General features: G+C 37.4%; 1 protein-coding gene across 2 annotated transcripts in view; it reads right to left on the bottom strand.

Moving 5' to 3' along the window:
* Positions 1 to 21,395, bottom strand: part of ITGA1 (integrin subunit alpha 1) — a 74,573-nt gene that overhangs the window by 8,383 nt on the left and 44,795 nt on the right. For both annotated transcript variants that reach the window (XM_076363334.1, XM_076363335.1), the window contains exons 10-26: positions 19,531 to 19,604; positions 17,515 to 17,659; positions 16,182 to 16,324; positions 14,721 to 14,864; positions 13,056 to 13,310; positions 12,500 to 12,630; positions 10,923 to 11,086; positions 10,596 to 10,732; positions 9,508 to 9,618; positions 8,862 to 8,947; positions 8,523 to 8,658; positions 7,465 to 7,545; positions 5,645 to 5,721; positions 4,838 to 4,927; positions 3,682 to 3,784; positions 2,066 to 2,179; positions 284 to 388 (exon numbers count right to left, since the gene is read on the bottom strand). In XM_076363334.1, coding sequence (XP_076219449.1) covers positions 284 to 388; positions 2,066 to 2,179; positions 3,682 to 3,784; positions 4,838 to 4,927; positions 5,645 to 5,721; positions 7,465 to 7,545; positions 8,523 to 8,658; positions 8,862 to 8,947; positions 9,508 to 9,618; positions 10,596 to 10,732; positions 10,923 to 11,086; positions 12,500 to 12,630; positions 13,056 to 13,310; positions 14,721 to 14,864; positions 16,182 to 16,324; positions 17,515 to 17,659; positions 19,531 to 19,604 — 2,096 coding nt within the window. The remainder of the gene's footprint in view (positions 1 to 283; positions 389 to 2,065; positions 2,180 to 3,681; positions 3,785 to 4,837; positions 4,928 to 5,644; positions 5,722 to 7,464; positions 7,546 to 8,522; positions 8,659 to 8,861; positions 8,948 to 9,507; positions 9,619 to 10,595; positions 10,733 to 10,922; positions 11,087 to 12,499; positions 12,631 to 13,055; positions 13,311 to 14,720; positions 14,865 to 16,181; positions 16,325 to 17,514; positions 17,660 to 19,530; positions 19,605 to 21,395) is intronic.

The raw sequence follows: 21,395 nt of genomic DNA, 5'->3' as shown, positions 1-21,395 counted from the left end.
AGGAGGTGAAAATTTACTCAGCTGTCAAATGTGCTGTTATTTACACATTTGCTAAATTTAAAAAAAAACCAAACCAAACCAAATTCAGTTCCACATACAGTTTTGTAGCCAAAAAAAACCTATAGCTAGTCTACATAAAAATGGCTTTTCAGGCTATTAAGACAAAGTGAGTTTCCATAGGATACAGTTTGAGAGAAGCTTTTAAATATTTATTGCAGAAGTACTCAGCTCAAAGATCTGGGTTGATATCTGGGATGAATATATGTACTATATGTAGGCTTACCATAATTGTATCCTTTGTAGGTTCTTTTATTTTTGGCAACACAAATGGTTTCCCAGTGCTGATCTTCAAGGGATCTACAGGGTAACTAGTTTGGCAGATGGCATTCTGTTAGCAGAAATACAAATATTATTCTTATTGTCTGAATATGCAATCTATTAAAAAAAAATGCTCTGGAAACAAGCCAACATAAATAATATTTAATATTTAATAACATTAATATTATTTACTAACCGCTAAATGCAATAAAACTGCATATTGCAAGAGTGCAGAATAGGAAATTCAGATGGTGTAGGTATTGAAGTATCATTATTCAAACAACAAATGAGATTTTTATGAGATAATTTAACCTAAACTCTATCCAGCTACTCAAACATCTGTAGAAGCAAACAAGAGCTTCCTGCAAGATGACCATTACATGAACCAGCAAGAGCTGGCTATTAAAAGAGCTAAATAGCTTTTGCATGGGAATCCGCAGAGGTTCTGCCTTAGCAAGCAGACAGGCAGGTTAAGTGCAGGATTCAGGAGCCTCCATTGCAGCGCCCAGGAAGGGGGAGCAGGTGCTGGAGCACTGTTAGATCTCCATGGCTCCTTCAAAGGCAGTTGGGAAATCCTTTGGTGTCTCGGTGCGGGGGAATTTGTTTTTTCAGTCAGGTCATTCACTTTCAGATTGCTAGCATGGAGAGGATTGCAAATCCCCTGCAGTGCACTTTGGCACACTACTATCACTAGGGTGTAGCTAGCAGTAGATGAATTTTACCGACAGAAAAAGCACAGATTTGTTGAGTTTATGTGCAAACTTGGGTCAAATATGGTGATTGCCTAGGAATGAAAATAATGAGGGAAGGAATTTAAGAACAGACACAATTTCTTTTTATTCTAAACATGAAATATTTTGGGGGTTTTTGGATTTTTTTGTTTTAAAGTGAACCTTGAGCTTTCACTTAGACCATTTGGTTTATTTTTCAGTGGTGCAACACCTCAAAACTAAGTGAAATATTTGGACAGAGGTGCATATATGTGTGTGCCTCTGAGGGAAAGATTGGAAAAAAAAAAAAAAAAAGAGGTTTAGGTCACCATTTAGTGATATTTGGGTTCTTCAGCCATCCAGTTATTGATATAGCTCTAGTTTTAATATCTACAGATCTGGAATCATGGGATTTGCTGGAATTGTGATCTCCTCCAGCTGCTCTGGAAGAGTGAAATGGAAAAACTCAAATGAGGGCTGCAGTGAAGAGCATTTGAAAGACATGACCTACCATCCCCTTCAAGATGTCTCAGTGCCCCAGAGAAGGAAGAAGCCAGAGGACTGCTAGTGCTGGAGAGCAGACGTGCAGGAAGGCTAATTTCAGTAACAGAAAGAAGAGGACTGAACAGGAGATTGAGCTCTAGATGTACACAGCAGGACTAGAGCATTTGCAGTAAGCACTGCTGACAATGGAGATAATCTGAGGCTCAGTAGGCAAAACTAAGAAAGAAACTCCCGCCACACATATCTCAGTCTGGACCTCTCATCACTTGGCAATATATCAAATTAACCTTGTTCTAGTCCAGTTATTGTTCAACACCATTTTAAATTTACTTGTTTCCTTTTAAGAAAATTTATCTCTCTGTCTTCTTATGCACACCTGTACATACTCTTAAAACACCAGCATTTCATCTTTTAGACTAAAAGCAATATCTACCTTGAAGCAAGGTATAATCCCAAATGTTTGCATTTTGCAGTTCCTTACAACAAAAATTTCAAATTTAAATTAATCATAAAAATACAAATTCCTAGCTTACTTGGGAATGTGACAACGCAGTAAGGTAGAGAAGAGTGTTCTTGGCTGTTGTTACATCAGGAAATAAGATCTGCAGTGTGAGGTTTGGCATTGGAAAGTGTTCACCTTTTTCAATCTATAAAAAAAAAAAGTTTTGATTAGTACTTTCCTTATTTTGTTGGTATTTGACTGTGAGTTTTTTCCTTTCCTGTGTTTTTCTTTTATTCTGTGGTTTTTTTACACTTCCACAGTCAGTTATGCAAAAAGTGGTGTGACGAACTCTTACTTTTTCCCCCTGAGAACAGCCTGTTGTGAATTAGCAGACGCATTCTTCTGTGGTCTTTGATAATACAATACTCTATTGAAGGAAATCAAATGAACAGGATGAAAGGGGACATTTTGACATAAATTCCTTCTTGTTATCTTGTTTGCTGCATCCTCTTATCATCTGACACTTCTACTTCAGATAATTTCATTTCAATTTTTAATAAAGCCCCCAAAATGCTTTAACATGCGAGAGGAGCCACCGTACTAGCGGTGGCTCCTGCTGGTTCCTCCTCAGGTGTGCTTAGGCAACAGCCCTCCTGCTCACCTGCTCCTCTCACATGTTTCCTGAGAAGATCACAGGACATATCTGTAAGATGCTACTCCTTCTAAACATGCCTGCTGTGGCCGAGGATGGAGAAAATGCCTAGGTGGAATTGCTGGCAGGAGAATAGGTGATCCTGTCTCTGAAGTGGACGAGCTTAATAAATACTCAAGAACCTGTTTAACTTTTTTCTTCTAACTACTTATTTTTGATAAGCTGCTTGCAGAGATGAGTTGTGCTTATGAGATCATAAATGGTATACTCTGCAGTCCACCAGCTATTATATTCAGAAAGCAAAGATTCTGAAATGAGATGAATAATGTCTTAAACATCCACAAAAAGCTTCGAGATTATTGGATTTGAACTTTTAGACTAAAAAGAGTAGCTGAGTAAAAAACTATAGGTGGGCTAAAAAATATGAAAACCCCCTTTGCCATTGCTATTTAGTGAGAGCGAGAGCTTTCCCATGCCCATTTTTTACAGAGAGAAGGTTGATTCAGAGACTTTTATCCTTTGTATTTGGGACCCTCGTTCAGCTTTGGATTTGACACTGGGAAACAAGGATGCTCTCAAGATAACAAAATTCAGTCCTACTGCAACTTGAGGCTGGGCTTCTAGTCCACTAAATATCTTTTTCAAGTTATTTTAGTTTGCAGTATTCATTCCATTAGGAAGATAATGTTCTTGGCGCATGGCATTTGCCTTTTTCAAAGCTGACTGAATTTTGGAAATATCTGTTCTCAACTGCAGTGAGCATACGTCAAATTCTCATTTATTAGGGCATACTCTTTCCCCGGCTGAGGGCAGCAGCTCTAAAAACCACCTGAACTACTCTGTGGGAGATGGACCACTCTGAGAACCTCTGACTCACCTTATTCCAAAGCAAGCAAGAAAAAAACCAGTGTTAAACACAAAGTACCCATGTAGAAGGTTTAACATATTGCATAGCTGCTATTTAAGTAATAGGCTAGCGCACTGAGCGATTCAAACCAGATGAAAAAAAAAGATTAAGCCAGTACCTATATCATGCAGTTTTAATTGTTTCTTACCCTATAATGCAGAGTAACTTCATCCCCAATCTGCTCTGTTGTGTTAACAGCAGTAGGGACGGTATCATTTGCTGCAATTATAACATGGTGCTCTTTGAAAACACTGTGGATTAAAAAAACACAAGAAAAAAAAAAACCAATAAGCACAAAAACTTCATAAAAACTCTAGCAGTTAATAATACAGGTCTTTTCATTATTTCATGAATCCCCCACGACTAGTCTTGCAATTAAGAGTGCATTGCTACTTCCACTGAAGTTCAACTCATCCGTTTTCTGAGTAGTGCTTCCTTTTCATTATGTACATTTTAAATGTTTTGTTCAGATAAAACTACAGAATGAGCAAATATTGCTCCCAAAAGTAATACATCAGGGCCTGATTTTGCTGTTCTTATTCTAGCTGTGCAGTGCCTTATCCTGAGTATTGCCATGTAAAACAGGCAGGGTCCTATAAAAGACAGAACCAAGTAAAAAGAGAACAAAACCAACATGTTCTAAATTCAACGTTATTCCCTATGGGACAAACAAAGGCTGGATTTGAACCATGAAATGCATCCAAAATGAATTAGACTTAATTATTTACACCTGCACACCATGCAATATACTCTACTGATAATAATTATAATGTTTTTCAGGTGTGGAATTTAACTGAATTTTAGCTATTTCTGAAAATAAATTGTACTAGAAGACCTGCATTAAAATTTATGTCTGAATTGATAAAAACAAACCTCTGAGAATCTAAAATTAAGGCTAATTTTTGAAGCTGGAAATCAAACACCACACCATGCAGTATTATAGTGATACAAACTCACGGCCATCAGGAAGCTGGAAGTATTTGCTTTCTTATGTACCTGAAATGCCTTTGAATGAAGAGAGCAAAGTACAAAAATCAACAAAAGCTGCTGTTGTACTTGCAAACTGCAGATCAAATTTAAATAGATAAAACGGAGCTACAGCAAGATAGGGACAGTATAACTGCTCCACCATTTCATGTAACTGCTCTTTTCAATGCAGCCTGTGCTTCCTGTTCATGAGACTAGAAGCTGTCATTTGTAGATACTAACTTGAGCACAGCTCAACAACAAAACAATACCATATTCTCTTTGAACACCTGCTGTCTACTGGGCTAGCAAACAGAAGTACAGAGAAGCATCAATACCTTACAAATATTAATCCCACTTCATATTTTACTGGAATTGTAACGTGTCCTCTGTTGTCACTTAAGGTCTCAGGTGGTTCTTCACTGTCACTAAAATAAAACAACGTATGCCACTCAGATCAGAGTGTGATAGTCATCTGCACATGCAACATGAGTACTAGGTGGGAAGGGGTCTTAAGAAACTGAAATACCTACAGCTCTGGGTATGAAAACACACTACCCATTTCCAGTTAATTACTATCTCCTAAAAATAAATTCAAAAGACTATTTTTAGTAACTAAAAAGTTAAGTCCTGCACCAGTCCCAGCTCAGAAATGCATCTTTGTTAAAATTACAGACTGCAGTTGACTGAATGAAAATGGGCCAAGTAAGGGCCACTACTCTCACACCATCCCTGTATTTTGCAGGGACAGCAAACACTGAGGGCAAGTGCATTCCTTTACTTTATCACAGACAACTTCCGCAATGCTCTTGCTCTTTGAAGGCCAGACCTTTTTGTTTAGCATAGACTGTGATTCATGCTGAAGTATGCAGTAATTTTGTAAGAGAATAAACCTTTTCTGAGGGTAAAACTACCGGAAATTATGACTCATTTGTGACTCTCAGGCTCTAAAGACAAACAGCTGTTTATTTAGTCCACTCAGTCCACTGCTGAGTACATCCGTAAAGCTGTCAGCTCTACAGATTGTTAAACTACTTCTGAGTTGAGAAAAGTCATCCTAGTTTTGCTGTGATACACAAAGCTGTAGAGCTTTCAAAAAAAAAAAAAAAAAATCAGACGATAAACAAGCAATGATTGCAACTAACCTTGTTGCATATACGTGAACAGTAACATTTTCCAGGAGATATGATGCATTGAATTGGAATGATATTTTGAAGGAAATCTATTTGGAGAAATACATTACACATTTTAAAAGAAAAAAAAAAAGAAAAGAAAAAGCAGCACACTAATAAGGTTTGATCTGACGAAAAATGAGCAAAATTTTGCTACTTTTATCTGTGGAATACTTACTCACATTTTAACACTTTTCTATGAATGAATCCACTTTTTTGAATTTGTCCCAACCAAGAAGGAAATCTTAATAGTTATCACTTATTAAACAGAAGCCTCAAATTTTCAGAACTGACAAGCCTCAGTAAAACTTATTATGTAGTATATTAAAAATACGTAGCTAAGTAATTCTTAATGGAAGCCAACTGGTCTTGCAACCAATTTATCGAACCCATTTTTTTCCTCCAGTGAGGAAGAAACAAAGCTTCAAAGCCTGGCTTCAAAGCCTGGCAACTACAGTGGAGATAAGCTGCCTATAGAAGGCTGCTGGAATATAGTAAAACACCTAGACTACCGAACAGAAATGTTTACAATGTAAATAAATGACTACTAGGTGTCATAAAAATTCCCTACTCATTATAACTAGGGCAAATCTATCACAATTTGGCGCTACACGAAATTCGGGAACACTGTCCCAAACATGTCCCTCTTTATAGCCTGACACTTAAGGGTAATTTTATATGAAGCAAAAGTTTTACTATTTGTTACTGTACAGGATTTTTCAGCTCAAACTTTTATTTTTCCTTTAATATGCACAAATCTTTATTACAAAGTGACCCAGAGAAAGTTGTCTTAGATATTTCTTCATATTAAAAAAAAAAGACCCAGGAAGAGGCTTTAAAAAGGAACGTATTAGGGATGCTTATCAGTGAATCAGAGATTAATTGATTTCTGAATGCAAAGAAGAGTATGAAATTTCTAAATTTAAGGATCTATAGCTACAGACAAACTAACAATCAAAGCCTGAAAGGAAAACGTGAAAAATCCAGTAAAGCTGGGAATGGAGCATTGTGTGGGCACTGGCATTGGGTAGTATGCTTATTTGGCTGCAAGAAATTAACAGCTGACTTAATTCCTACAAGTCCAAGACACAAGCTGGAACATGTATGTGGGAGGCAATGTAAGAGGACATCACTCCTGATCCTCCTTCTGTTACGCATACAGAGGAACAGACAAGAAACTGCCAGGAAAGACAGCTGGTCTTATTTGAATGCAATTTGATATTTCCCAATTCAATATCAGAACTATTTAAGTGAGGTTTAGATGCATATTTTCAATGGCTAAGTTTAGCTAAAGCTCCCTTTCTGTTCCAGCAGAAGATATAGACTTACCACCGGAGCTGTTCAAGCTGGAGCTCTGGCTTTGGCAGATCCAGGTTAGCATTTCCACATACCAGCTTATTCTCTGTCCAACCATCTGATTAAATTTTATATACAAAATAACTAAAGTCATAGGCTCCAACCTGTGGAACACCACAGTATCTAATGTCTTACCAGTATATCCTAACCAATATCCTATCTGGAGACAGACCCTTCTGGCCAGGTGTGCCACTTGCCTTCTGACAGTGTCAAGGATGGCAATATGCACCTTCTACCTCCTCACATACCACCGCTGACTGCCCAGGTACTGAAGACCTGATGTTTTCCTATCTGGCTCAGTGCAGTTCATATCAAGGGTAGCTTGGGACAGGTTTTGGGGTGAACACAAAAGAAAAGAAATTCAGAGGTGATAGGGACTGCCCTAGCCTTAGAGCAACATGAAGCAAGAAGACCTTGCATGCAGGGGGACTTTTTACCTCTTCTGCACGTTTTAGAAATGGATATCCCACTTTACAGGTGATGTTGTGATTAGATTCACAACTATCTTTCTGTATATCCTAAAGGAAAAAGAAAGTGAAATCATGACCTTGTGCAAACTCTTTTTAAATTTTGACTAAGCATCAAGGGCCTGTTGATCATATATACCATCATTGTCAAAACATCGTAACAGTCAAAGCCTTAATTGAACTGGACCAAAAATAGGAAGCCACAACTTCCACAAAACAATTTCCACCTATGGACATCTACATCGATTAGTAGCCATCATTCCCTTCCAGTGAAAGTGTTTGGAACATTAGGAATTTTATACAAACTGGACATCATGCAAATTAGTCGTGGGGTCTAGCAGATCAACATATGTATAAGTACACAGTTTTAACATGTAATTTTGTAAATCTGTTCCTAACTTGGCAATAAAAGTGACATTCATACTTCATAAATTATTGCCACAGGGTCAGCAACAATGCTATGGATCCTTGACTTCTCCTAATCTGCAACAGCAGGACTGTAGATTGAAACCAAACTTCTCCTAAAGTTTCCCACCTGAACTAAGGTGAATTCATAGCATATCTGCTGAGGCAGGCAGAAAAACAGCTACTTTGGAAATGCTGTCTGAGGTAGGGATGAGGCAGGCACTGCCTATGCTGCCCTACGAAGAGAGTGCTTTTTCTATACACGTGCAAAAGGAGAATTCTAGAGGCTCAGGAGCTGTACTGACGAATAACAAGGTATTTCTGGCTCTACAGATGTACAGATGATTCATGGTGCTGACGTTCATCTAAGATGCAGGCACTTACTGTCTAAGTGTCATTGTGGAACTTGCGTCTGTAGTTAACGGAGGCTAGGCAAGAGTCCACTCAGGTCAAAATAAATACACTTTTTTAGAGGTATAAGCAAGGACAGCACTCCCAGGGAATATCTTCCAATCAACTGAGATGATGCCAGAGCAGTGAAATTCAGGCTTAATAAAAAGACCTCCTCGGATCTCTCTAGCAATATAGGTTATCATAAATGTGATAATGTGAAAAATTCCTACCTCAATGCCAGCAAAAATAATATTTGGAGAATACTGAACCAAAACTCTGGTATTATAGGCACTGTCTTTTCTGTTCTTCACAGAGAGTTGGATGGTGAACTTATCATTGCGTGACTTTACAATGAACGGAGAAGAGCTGTAAAATAAAGTAAGGATGTTGGACATCTTAACTTTTGAATCTGTTTTTAACATAAAGAGGAACTTCTTTCAGTGTCCAGACTATATTGTTTCTGATTTGGAAATTATGCCACAGCATTATCTTATTAGACTACAGAATTTATAATTTACATAGAAATTTTGTGTAGATATCAAGTGATACAATAAACCCAGTGTAGTTACCTGTCTCCAGCTATGCTTGCTTTTACATTCAGAACAAGATCTGAAATGCATTTATTTTTGGCTCCACAATCTTTTGTGAAAGGAATCTGCAACAATAGTATTTTTATTCTCAATTTTATTACATTTATTATTAAAATTAAATACTTGCATTTTAATTAATTATCTAATTTTATATAAGGTCTTCTGTTTGACAATCAAAGAAGTCTTCCCTAATATTAATCAGTTAGACATGCCAATATCCTGTAAAATGCATAGATGAAACATAACCTTTCTACTCATTCCCTTCTAAGTGATTCATCTAGATTAGAAAAAGAGGCAATAGTAGAAGTATGAATGATGCCAAGCACCATCAAAGTATATGACTAACATTCCCCTGCTCTATCTATGTAAAAAATGACAGTAAAATTGCTTGTACTTTCTTCTATCTTCAGTTAACTCTGGACAGCTTTAAAACCCCAGGCTGGTTCCCAAGCACACTGAATGAAGCTTTTCACTCATGAAGACTCATTCAGAGGAAATATCTTCTGGACAGGCTCAATGACCCTCCCTCTTTCGCCAATTTGTGGACAATACTTTCAGCTCTTCTGTGGGCTATGAATTTTACCTTAAATACTTTGGTTATTAATACAGAATCTTGCTGACTTACATATTCAGATATTGAATTTGGCAGGTTGCTATCAAGAACAGGTCCGCTCTCTGGATCAGAAAAATTGAACTCCAGCAAAACCTTTACAGAGTCCTGAAAGTCAGGCTTATCCTAGAACATAAAGAAAACAAAATTGCTGTTATGGACATTCACTTTAATATCTAAGGAGGTTAAAACCCCCAAACAATGCTGAGGTAAAATATTTTTCAGTCACACTGTCGCCAATCCTTGCTACAGAAGCATTCGAATGCTTGCAATTGATGATAAAGCATTTAATGGGCAAGCCAATCCTTATAAATATCTACTAATGTTTTGTGTAGTTCATCTCATCATAAAAATGTCACATAGCTTGAGCTTATCCAGCACAGTTTCATTTAAGAATGTCTCAGAACAGACAACTCATATATTTTGCTCTTTTAGTTGTGCTTAAGAGATCAGTAAGACGAACAGCAGCAGTATCACTTTGTGTGAAGTCAAACTGAGGCCTGCTGTTAGGAGATGTATTGCATATTCAAGCAAAATCTGGGCATCATTTATCATTAGTTTTGAATTATGATACAACTGTGAAGTCACTAAACATTTTAAATGTGGGTAGCTTATAATATACACCTCCATTCACTCTGCACATTAGTTACAATCTGGGCAATTTCATACTCACAGTTGCTAATTACATTTCTGTTTCGCAGTAAGTATTCTCTATCCCAAACCTAATTTGCAAATTTTTTTACTATATTTTAGTAGGAGGAATTGCAAATATGCAAACTAGACTTCCAGCTCATATGCTCCTGCTGAGTTTTGAATGCACCTAAACTACTAACCACGATAGCTGCTTTGTTCCACTAAGTGTGTTATGCTCTTTCTAAAGACAGACACAAACAGACAAAGGGCAATAGACTGTACAGGTAAGTAAATAGTTTATATCTATATACATATACAAATATATAAATCCTAAGTGGTAAACAAACTTTATGTACCCTTCTTAAGATTAATTCTGGATGCAGATTTTGTTGTCCAATTTGTAACTAATCAAATACCTTTGGGTTACTATAATGTCAACATGAGAAAAACACTTTAAATGATTTACTTGCCAACATGTAGAAGTTATGTTTAATACATTCTGACCCTTTGATAGTTATATTTTTTTGCATTTTCCTCTCATGGCTTTCTGTGAACAAGCTTCGAGGTATTTGCCTTTGTGAATCGAGAGTAATCCAATACTGTAGACCTGCAAAGGAAGTGGAGATCAATATTACGAACCAATTTGCCTCTACACATTCTTTTTTCCCCCGGTATCTTAAATGCGCTTGGAATAGTGAATTTAGAAGAGATGCATTCCATTTTTGGAGAAATAAACGAATGCGAGCATAGCAGTTTTACAGCATAAAGATTCCGTAGCTTAGTGCTTATCTACTTACTGGATTCAAATATATCTTCCTTCGACTTCAGTCTGGTCTTAAAACAAATTGTGGCATTTATGCATATTGTTTTTCTTTTATTTATCTGACAATTTTGTTGTTGGATATTGATGCTTTTGGGTGTAAATTGCATGGAAACATTTACTTCAGCCACATCACGAGACCTTAACAAAAACACAAAGAGAGAAAGTGCCTTGAAAATAATAGCAGCAATTTTTTTTAACTTAAGAATGAACTTACAAAATGTGCAACATTCGACATTAAAATACACATATGTGATGGTCTAGACAAATAATTAACTATACACTCTATATATAGTACCAGTAAACAACAAATTACAGAGAAAGCGGTCACAGCATTTCTCCACAGCGCTGTACTTGTTTCACAACAGATACCAGATGAAAGGAAATATTTCAAAAGCATTTAAGCAACTCTATACAGCCAGTCCCATTTTAAAAGAGACTGAAGGCCCAGGCCCATCCTTGAGGGTATCCACAGATGAACATACTATACATGAGCTGGAGGGTAGTGTGTCATCTCTTAGGCTGTGGGTAGATAAACAGGCTGAGATTCACTACCAATTTGCTTCACTTTAAGTCCCCTTTGCCCCTGTCCCTGCAATGCATTCCTGCCTCTCCCTTTGCTCTGGCTTAGCTTCCTTTTGGCCTTGAGACGGAGTACACCGGTGTACTAAACCAGCAGAAAATTTAGCTGGCAAAATAGCTTTCTTCAGATTTGTGATCTAAACAATGCAGTGAAGGGGAATCTCATTGCATTCACACACAGAGCTTTTAGAAAGACAAACTACCAGAGGAAGGTGAAGAGAAGCTGGCAGCTTGAGAATGGTAGCAAGACCTGACAAACTTGATCACCTATCAGGTGAGTTAGGTGGAACAGCAGGGCAGGGAAAGCAAGGAGCTGGCTTAGTAATTGCCTTACCAGAGAGAGAAATGGTTTTAGTTGTGCTTTAGACGTGAGGGATTACGTTACCTTGTTTATTTCTCTCACTAGTATTTTTCTCTTCTCCCTTAAAAAATATATTGCTCATTATGCCATCTGAATCATGCTTTTTTGTAAGGAAAATGAATTCACTGTTAACCAGAAAGTTTAGTTAAATTTTTCCAAGATCTTCTGTAGGGAGTCAAAGTAGACTTTTCTTAGTAGGAAGTCAAATGAGTTTTCTCAGTGTCCCCTTCACATTTGAACCTGTCCTTGATATTGCTAATAAGATAATAGGCAATATAGTGTGAAAAAGAGAACACTTAGGGTTTTTTCTGTTTTACTGAGTGCCACAAGTGGAATCAGTTTCTATTTTGAATATGGTGTAGGAGGGCAAGGTCTTCATACTAGGCTAACAAGGTTTCTAAAACATTCTTATATTTATTACTGTTATCCGTTAAGTTTTATACTCGTTCCTCCAGAGATATATGAAAATATGAAGATTCACAGCCAGTGTCAAAGCATGAGATGAAACCAGTATTCTCACAACAGTCCAAACACTAGTGCATGCAAGTTACATCGGTATCCCAAGACAAATGGTTATTTTCTGGCCTGACAGCTGCTGTGAGTATCCGTACCAGAAGAGGGCAGCCCCACCAAGGCCTCCAATGGTGACATCAATCAGCCCATCATCGTTTAAATCCATTTCTCCGTGCACAGACTGGCCAAAAAATTTCACTTTTTCCCCATCTCCACCTGATGCAATACGCTGTGAAAAGCATTAAGAGGTTTATGCAGTGCATACTGAAGGATAAGAACATTCAAGACACATTTGTTGGCAGTTAGATGGCTTTTAGACTCTTTAAATATATTAAATTTTCATTACAATTCTCCTAAAAGGGTTACCATGGTGATGAACACACCATAAATTTTCAGAATTGCAAAATATCTACTTTTCTGGCTGTACAGAACATTTCAGAAGGTTTCTAATAAAAACATGCAAGTATATTTGTAACATTATTAGAGTCAAATTCAGTTAAATCAGACTGAGTTTAAAAGTACAGAGCATTTTAAAAAAGAAGCTGTCATGACAGGTGAAGTACAGTTTGATTCTATGTTGGGAACACATGGAAAACAGGATTTGTGCTACATACATTTATAGCAGCTGCCAATCTGTAAAGTTTTACTTCATACCTGAGAATATTTTTTACTGATTGTGTTGCCACGGCCATGATAAATATAAACAGCTCCCCGATGATCATCCTCTAAGGGAGAACCTATTACAATATCATTATATCCATCAAGGTTGAGATCCTTCACTGCAGCAATCGCAGTCCCGAAGCGTGCACCACAAGGCTCATTCTTAAGAACTTTGCAGGTGTCCTGTTTTAACGGCGAACAGCATGTTTGCTTTATAGGTTCAAGACTCATCTGATATTCAAACTTTGTCTGTGAAAGAACAGATTTAGCATTTGTGGATTTCCATCAACATATTAGCAATGCAGGCTTTTAAGAGTTCCTGCCAGAAGACAAACTGATGAATTAAATTACAATCAGTTACATCCTACTCCTAGTCATTGAGTGCACTGTAGAAACTGTGATTCTGTAACTATAATTCAAATGCTCTTTCTGAGCAGTGGATGGGAAAGACATTCTTGCTCCCTCTCTTTCTGCATCTAGATGCTTCTGCATATTTCTTGAAGTTAGAGGTTCACAGGAAAGTGTAGTATCATAACAATATTTGGATGTTATTGTAAGTAAACCACTTCATTCTTAAGATAGTGTAAAGAGTTCTTCTAAAGGCATTCTCTTAATCTGAGAAGTAAGCCAAGTTTCTGATGAAACACAGATGGCAATACTGTTATTCCAGAACAAAAGACAGCATTTCTCTTACATAGACTGAATTCTGTCCTCAGTAGACACATACTCCATGGCCTAACATACATATTCTTCTGGTCCAGTGTGCATCCTAGATCAAAACCACACATACAGGATGGTATGTAACCAATCTTTCCAAGAGACTGGCCCCATGAGTTCCATGTTAGAGATTAGCAGCAACAAGTAATTGCTGCATCTCCTTTATTTGGAGAGGGATAAAAGGAAGCACAGGAAAAATTTCAGACCCTCACATTACTGGAGGACATGGAATTCTTGTTTTCTCGCCAACCCTGTTCACCAGCAATTTGTTGTTAGCAACATGCGTGTAGAAACTGCAAGATTTCCTTGTCAAATGGATCCAGTTTCTTCAGGTCCTTTTCTTGCAATAGTGTTTTATGAGACCATTGTTGCTAGAACATACTTTGATAACTGTTATAATGATACACAATGGTACAGGACTAAAAGAAGAAAAAAATAAGAAAAAGTATGCATAGACATTGAAAGGAGAGACATCAAGTTAAGAAGTTGAGGTGCAGCTGGTATATTCCTCAATCTAGTCATGACACGTTTAAGAGCTGTTGGATGTATGGGGTTTAGCTCTAGGTTGGTAAGCAAGTCACAAGGATACTGGAGCACACACTTTTAGGATGGATGAGCCCTATTGTTCCCTAATCTGTGAAAGCAAAAAGAAAATGTGATAGAAAATTAATCCTATAAATTAGCATTTATGCCATACTGCAGCTTACAGGATATAATGCTTATCTATATAATATACTCGCTTAGAAAAAAAGATGAGAAAACAAGAGTTTGAGAAGAAAGTTTTCAAAAATAATCTGTATTATACTCTCAGTTGTCAAAATCATGTTTCTCTGTTTTCAACAGGTCATCTTCCCCAGCTCAAATTATCATATTTCTTTAAAATAAGGACATGAAGACAGCAAGGAGCATGTTCTACTCCTGGTCAATAAATATCATCCTTACCTTGTTCAGACCATAAACATATACTTTCCCTTGCTCCTCCTTCTCAGTTCCCATATACATAGGAGCTCCAACAAGAAGAAGGTCTGTAAATGAGTCCCTATTGATGTCGACTGTGGTAATAACACCCCCAAAGTATGATCCAATCTGCAGGAAAATATAAGGTATAGATCAGAGACAGAGTCAGCAACATCATGCAACATTTCCTATTCAGAGACCTGTTTTACGGTTGCTTGCAACAATGCCAAATGTTAACCCACTAGGCAGAAATTTTCTTTGCTACCTAGATGATCTTTGTGGTCTGTTTGCCTTTGAAGCTTGTTTTCTGTTTTAGGGTTTGTTGTCAGATTTTTTTATTTAAGAATGGTACATTCAATTTTCAGCTCTCCTGAGTTTGAAAGGTACAAATGGTGCCTTCTACCTGCTAAGGGGAGTAGGACCTCTTAAGACAGCTTTTGAACAGAAGTATCTTGGGGAAGCTAGTTTTCTCTTCGGTCCCAACAATAATACATAGAAGGAGCAAAAACAATAGTCTTAGGCTTGCCAGGGGAAAAAGCTAGGAAGGCGGACAAAAGCTCCGAGACAACACAGTGCAGGCAGTCTCCAAAATTCCCAAGTTGTCACTAAATGCAGAGGAACAAGATCTACACAAAGAGCTAGATACGTTCATAGACTGTGTACAAGGTGTGGGATTTATCTGATTACATTCACTTCACAGCTAAGCTAGACACCCTGCATTTCCTTTACACTCAACATGAGAAGCAGTCCCTTCTAATGCAAGATGCATCTTGTCTCACAGAAGATGCTTCAAGTAGGCCAGATCCCTCAAACCTTAAAAATGCCCACTTTCCTTCATTGACTCTAAAAGGATTGATTGATTAGCTGAGTTGCAGACATCAGCTATAGGTGAAAATTAGGCAACCTGAATTCTCCTGAAAGAAGCTTGTACTGCAGCCTAGGGAGACCCGAGTAGGCAGGTCTTTCAACCCTCATATGCATAATATTATACTACCATCTTTAATTACATGATTACATGTTGTTTTTTTCCTGCAGGAACAGCTCTCAGTGAGCTGCTACTCAATATAACAAGCAACTATTCAATATTTCACGCTATCCCAACCGATGCTTTTGCACAGAACCCTGCTGTCGCACCCGTTTCCTGCCAGTGACATACCCCTTCCACTCAGCAGACAGAGAAAATTGCAAGTACAGAGATGGCTACAACCACTTTGACACTGCTGAAGGTTTAACCCTCAAAGAGAAAATTTCCAAGGGTCTCTGACTACTGTAGGGTCCACTTTCCATGACTTACTACACCAGAGAATCTACCTAACCTTTCCTTCTGATCTTGCTTACAAGTCGCAGTTTCATTTGCTCTTCTGATGCAGAGTTCTCATTTGAAATCATTATTTCTATTTCTCATGCCATATTCCTCTTGTATGTTAATCATGAATGCATACTTACTTGTTCTCCATTTAACCTCTGAAGTACTTGTACCTCTCTTCCTTCCATTTTATAAATGATAACTTGGCCAGTGTGATTGTATCGTGGCTGTCCTGCTATGTACAGTATGCCTCCAGGTGTCAACGCTGAATTCACAGTATATCCTAGGAAGCAGAAAAGAAGTCAAGATGTAGTACACACAGAATGCATCAGAAATACTTGCTGTGATTCAGGGCGTTTTTAAGGCTAATTCTACAACTACATGTTTAGCCCTACTTATACTAGAGAATAATAGCAGAGTTAATTAAAAGGGCTGGATGTGTATTTGCCTACAGTCTCAGAGTCAGGAGCACCGCTGTGTTATTAAACCAGTTCACAGGCTGGTGAGTCACGTCCACTTTGCTATTCTCACACAGTGTGCGATATGATGGTACTGATGAAATAACTCATGAACAGCTGGTTGAAAAGCTACTTTCAAAGAACAGTTGTCACCAGCTCACTGTCAAACTGATGGAGTCTTCCAAATGCAATTTTGGGGGCATTTTAAACCTAGCTCTGTTTAGTATTAACAACAATTTAACAACTTGGGTGAAGGAAGACTTAAAAAATTTGCAGATGAATCAAAACTGTGGCAGGGTTGCAAGTATTATAGAAGATAGGATTTAAATTTAAAATTATCAAATTTGATACATAAAAAAAATAGCTAATAGCATTCTGCAAAGAAGACAAACAGTGTACTTAGGGGAAAAAAAAGAAATTATTCTAGTGTTGACTCTTGATTAGTGAAAATGTGGCTTAAATGAGGTAACAGACCAAACAGAACCATGGGGTGCAGAAAGCAAGACCTTGACGAGAGAGCAAGGCCACTGATGCTTTTTGGTAGAAAAGTCTGAGAGGGAAACAATAGCCTGCCACTATGCAGAACATTATTATAAAAAAGATAGTGGTAAACTGTTGTTCTTGTCCACTGAGTAACAGAAATCAGCTTAATTTTAAGCAAAGATTTAGACTCAATGTTGTATAAAACTTTTTAACTATTAAGGCATAGAAAAACTTGAGAAGAATACTAGAGGAATCTATGAAATCTTCTCTTAACAGATTAGACATCTCTGTTGGGGAAAGTCTAGATATACTTAGGTCTGTAAGTGTTTGGACTAGTTTTCTGATTGTGGAAATGGTAATTTTTTTTTAAAAAGAACAAGAAAATCATACAGTAGACATGTCCATACATTAAAAATTTTCCCAGGCTCCTGGAATATAAGATAATATTCTGTAAGATACTCTTTGTGAATGAGATTTGAGAGAGATCTTGTAGCATTTGTCAAAAAGCGTTAAGATGGGCTATTTCTCTTACCTAGATAGGCTGCAAGGGGTTCATTTTTTTCTGAAAGCCTGTCACGAAAAGTGTCATTAGTTGGCATTGAAATACCACTGTCCTTCACCATGAGCACTGTGCCGTTCCAGTCATATGCTCCAACTGCTCCAAGCATGATCCAATCCTTATGCAGAGAAAAACAAAAAGCCTGTTCTCCATGTGAACCATCTTTAGACATTCACTGATCATGATGCTCACATTTGGGTAATGCTTCCTGTATACTTATATATTTAGCCCTGCTTTTCCTACTATAGTATGGCTCCTACAATCATGGTATGTCTCCCACTTTTTGTTAAAAATGCATGCAACTTGGGGAAAAAAAAAAAAAAAAAAAAAAAAAAAAAAAAAAGGCTGTTCAGGAAAAACAGCAGAATGAAACACAGCTCCTACAACTTCAGCCCACCATTCCAGGCCAAATAGAAAGACAAAAGGGATTTAGCAAAGCTAATCAGAGAATACAAAACTTAAATGCATTCCCCAGACAAATTTTCAGAAACTTGAACCTCTCTCTGTTGAACCTGTGTATGTTGTCTTGTATATTGTACAAGAGCCTTTTGTCAATGAGAAATGGTTTGCTGACCTTTCTTGCCTAAAGGCATGCACGTAGCCTTCTAGATAAGACAGACACCAGAGACCCTGAGTCTGTCAACGCACCAAGGACTGAAGATCCACTTCTGAAGTGAGGTTCTGATGATAGCAGGTCAGTTGTTTGTGAACTTCAAGAATATGCTCTACCAAATAGATAATCTTATAAATAATCCTCGTGCTCCCTATCAGGGTAATACTTGTTTCTAAGGTGTGATACACCATCTGAAGAATCGTGTAATGTAGTGCAGAGAGTAAAAATGAATGGAGAGTACTTCTGTAATAAAGTATTTCTGTTAAATCATATTGAAGGTCTTTTATTCTCTTTTTTACCAGTGATATGCTGAGCTGTATACAAAGCCATGTTAAAGGTTTTCCTATGCATGTCAGTTTGTCTTGGATTGCTTGGTGTTTGTTCAGTTCAATTGCTCTCCTATTGTGTTCTTTTCCACTGTCACTACTTCTTCATATCTTTAAAGCATAAGTCTTCCCAATTCTTTTGATCTCATGTTAAATTTTAATTTCATTTTTGTACTCTGAGCAGATCATCACAATGGATATGTTTTGACTTTTCAAGAGTAAATAAAATACATAGAGAGTGATTTTCTGCTAATAGAAATTCCCAGGGATTTTTGCATCCTAGTTTAATAAATATTTACCCCCTGAGAACTAAGGTATTCAATGTGCTAACAGAACTAAGAATACGTTGTGTTACTAATAATGCAGATCATATCCATGACAGAAATATCCTTTTTATATATCTTCTGTCTCAATTTCACCAACACAATGCAATATCAATTTATACATTAATATTTAGAGAGAACAGTTTTATAGTTCGTAGAATCATAGAATAGTTTGGGTTGGAAGGGACCTCTAAAGGTCATCTAGTCCAACCCCGCTGCCGTGGGCAGGGACATCTTCAACTACATCAGGTTGCTCAGAGCCCCGTCCAGCCTGACCTGGAATGTTTCCAGGGATGGGGCATCCACCACCTCTCTGGGCAACCTGTGCCAGTGTCTCACCACCCTCATCTTAAAAATTTCTTCCTTATATCCAATCTAAATCTACCCTCCTTCAGTTTAAAAACATTGCCTTATGTCCTGTCACTACAGGCCCTGGTAAAAAGTCTTCCTCTGTCTTCCTTAACATATTATAGACTACTCTCCTGATAGAAAGTGCTATGGGAGCATTAAATTTAGAGTTCATGTGAAAAAGGTACTTATTCTCTTAAGCTTTCATTGTTTATAATCATTCTTTACATACATATTTACAAAAAAACAACTGATTGTGGGAAATGTCCAACAGCAAACAGGACTGTACAAAGAATTCTGAAAAACTCATTCCAAATTCATGCCATCACCAACAAAAATCTACTTTGTAAAAGAACCTATTTTCAAACAGCTTGTTTACCTGAGAATAATGAGCACTGAAACCAGCTTGAGACATTTCCATTTCAAATGAGGCTGCCTGCTGGTCTGTTGTTGCTATTAAACAGAAAAAATTACTTTTCAAAAATAAATTGATTTCAATCTGAAAAAGTATCTGAACAGTGTAATAAAAATGCTCATATGATAGTAAAGCATAGCATAATTAACTAGAATATTCAGTGAATATAGTTTGCCATAGATTTTTATAATAAATACAGAAATTAAGAACTGTGTTAAATGCTACCATTAAGTACGTGAGTTTCCATTTTAAGATCATGTCTCAGAACTTGTCCAAGAAATATTTCTGGGCTAAAACTGACCAGATTTGACCTCAGGCTGATGGTAAATATGTTTGGAATGTTTGATTAATATGGTTAAGCCATTTTCCACTTGAGCTAAGTGAACAATAAAACACCAGCCATGTAACCCTGGCCTTGTATTCAAGCAACTAAAAATTCGTAGGCAGCTGGTAGAGCTTTAAATGAGAAACACTTGATGTTTGTATGATCCTTTGCAAAAAACAACATAGGAAAATCTCAGCTGTCCAAGATTCATAAGCCTCAGGGAAAGGCTTGGGAACCATAATCCTGCCCAGAAAGTTACATTACAGTCTTCCTGATTTTCTTAAAGTGACTTTGAATAAAAAAGGTATCAGGTCATTTAGTACTAGTTTCAGTATCTTGTTAGGTAGTCATGTGCTAGTTATGAAACTCTGATGGGCTGCTTTGCTCCCAGGTACACTTGAAATATCATCAGGGAAGAGAAAGGTCTACCTTTTCCTCTACTTAAAAGCAATACTCAAGGACTATTTTGCCACATTAAGCACCACAAGTAAGGTAACTATATTCTGCATATTGATTCCTCCTTGAGAACACGATACAGTAACAGGCAGTAGAGGGGAACTATGAAATCTGCTCTGATGTTTGTCCAGGAAAAGTTCACAATTTGCTACCAGCTGAGTGCTCAGGCAAACCTCCAACTGTGTGAATAAAACTGAGGCATAGCAAGCCATGGCTGCATGAATTTCAGGCATCTGGATTATTAAATAATACTGAACTTTTGATACTCAGCAACTAAACCACAAAGGCTGCTCCCTGGGACATGATGTCTTTGCTAATTGTTGGGATTTATGGCCAGTCATAGGAAGGAGACATGATTTCAAACACAAAATGTTTGACACACAAACATTGGCCATCATGTTTCACAAGATGTAGCTGCTTTGCTAAGTCTGAAAAAATTATGGTCCTTTTTAAGCATAAAACTCTTAAGTTGCACATTTGCTGATAATATTTTCATGCAGTAAAGGATGCTCCTTAATAAGCTGAGAGAGGGCTCTCACAGTCTAAGGCAGAGGACAATGCCAGTACTGTTGGTGTGTGCAGCTCTGAATGCTGCTTAGATAACAGCTCCCAGTCTGACTTTCCATTGAGTTTCAGACTGCCAAGCATCCTACAAAGGATATTTTGTGAATTTGTGCCTGCCTACAGGTTGGATAAAACATAAAATTGCTGTTAAAACCAGAAGTCTATGCCATGAGACACACAGGCATATGAAAAAGATTATAGGTAAAAATCCACTGGCTGTCAAGTGTGGGTTTTTGTTGGATTTGATTTTTCAACTCTCAATTTTCCTTTGCATTTTTTTAAAGGTCAAAACCAAAAAGAAAACAAGAAATCCAAGAAAAAAATCAAGTGTGCTATTATACTACCAGGAGGCTATTTAGATTGAGAATTTAAACAGATTCAGACACAGAATTTCAAGAATCAAAGTTCCTGTGACCTCCATGTTATGCACAGGAGTTAATTCAGCTACAGTGTATAGGGTTAATCTTTTCTACATTGCACACAT

Source organism: Aptenodytes patagonicus, chromosome Z, assembly GCF_965638725.1.
Source record: "Aptenodytes patagonicus chromosome Z, bAptPat1.pri.cur, whole genome shotgun sequence".
NCBI classification, from domain to species: Eukaryota; Metazoa; Chordata; class Aves; order Sphenisciformes; family Spheniscidae; genus Aptenodytes; species Aptenodytes patagonicus.
This window is presented reverse-complemented; position numbering and strand designations above follow the sequence as displayed.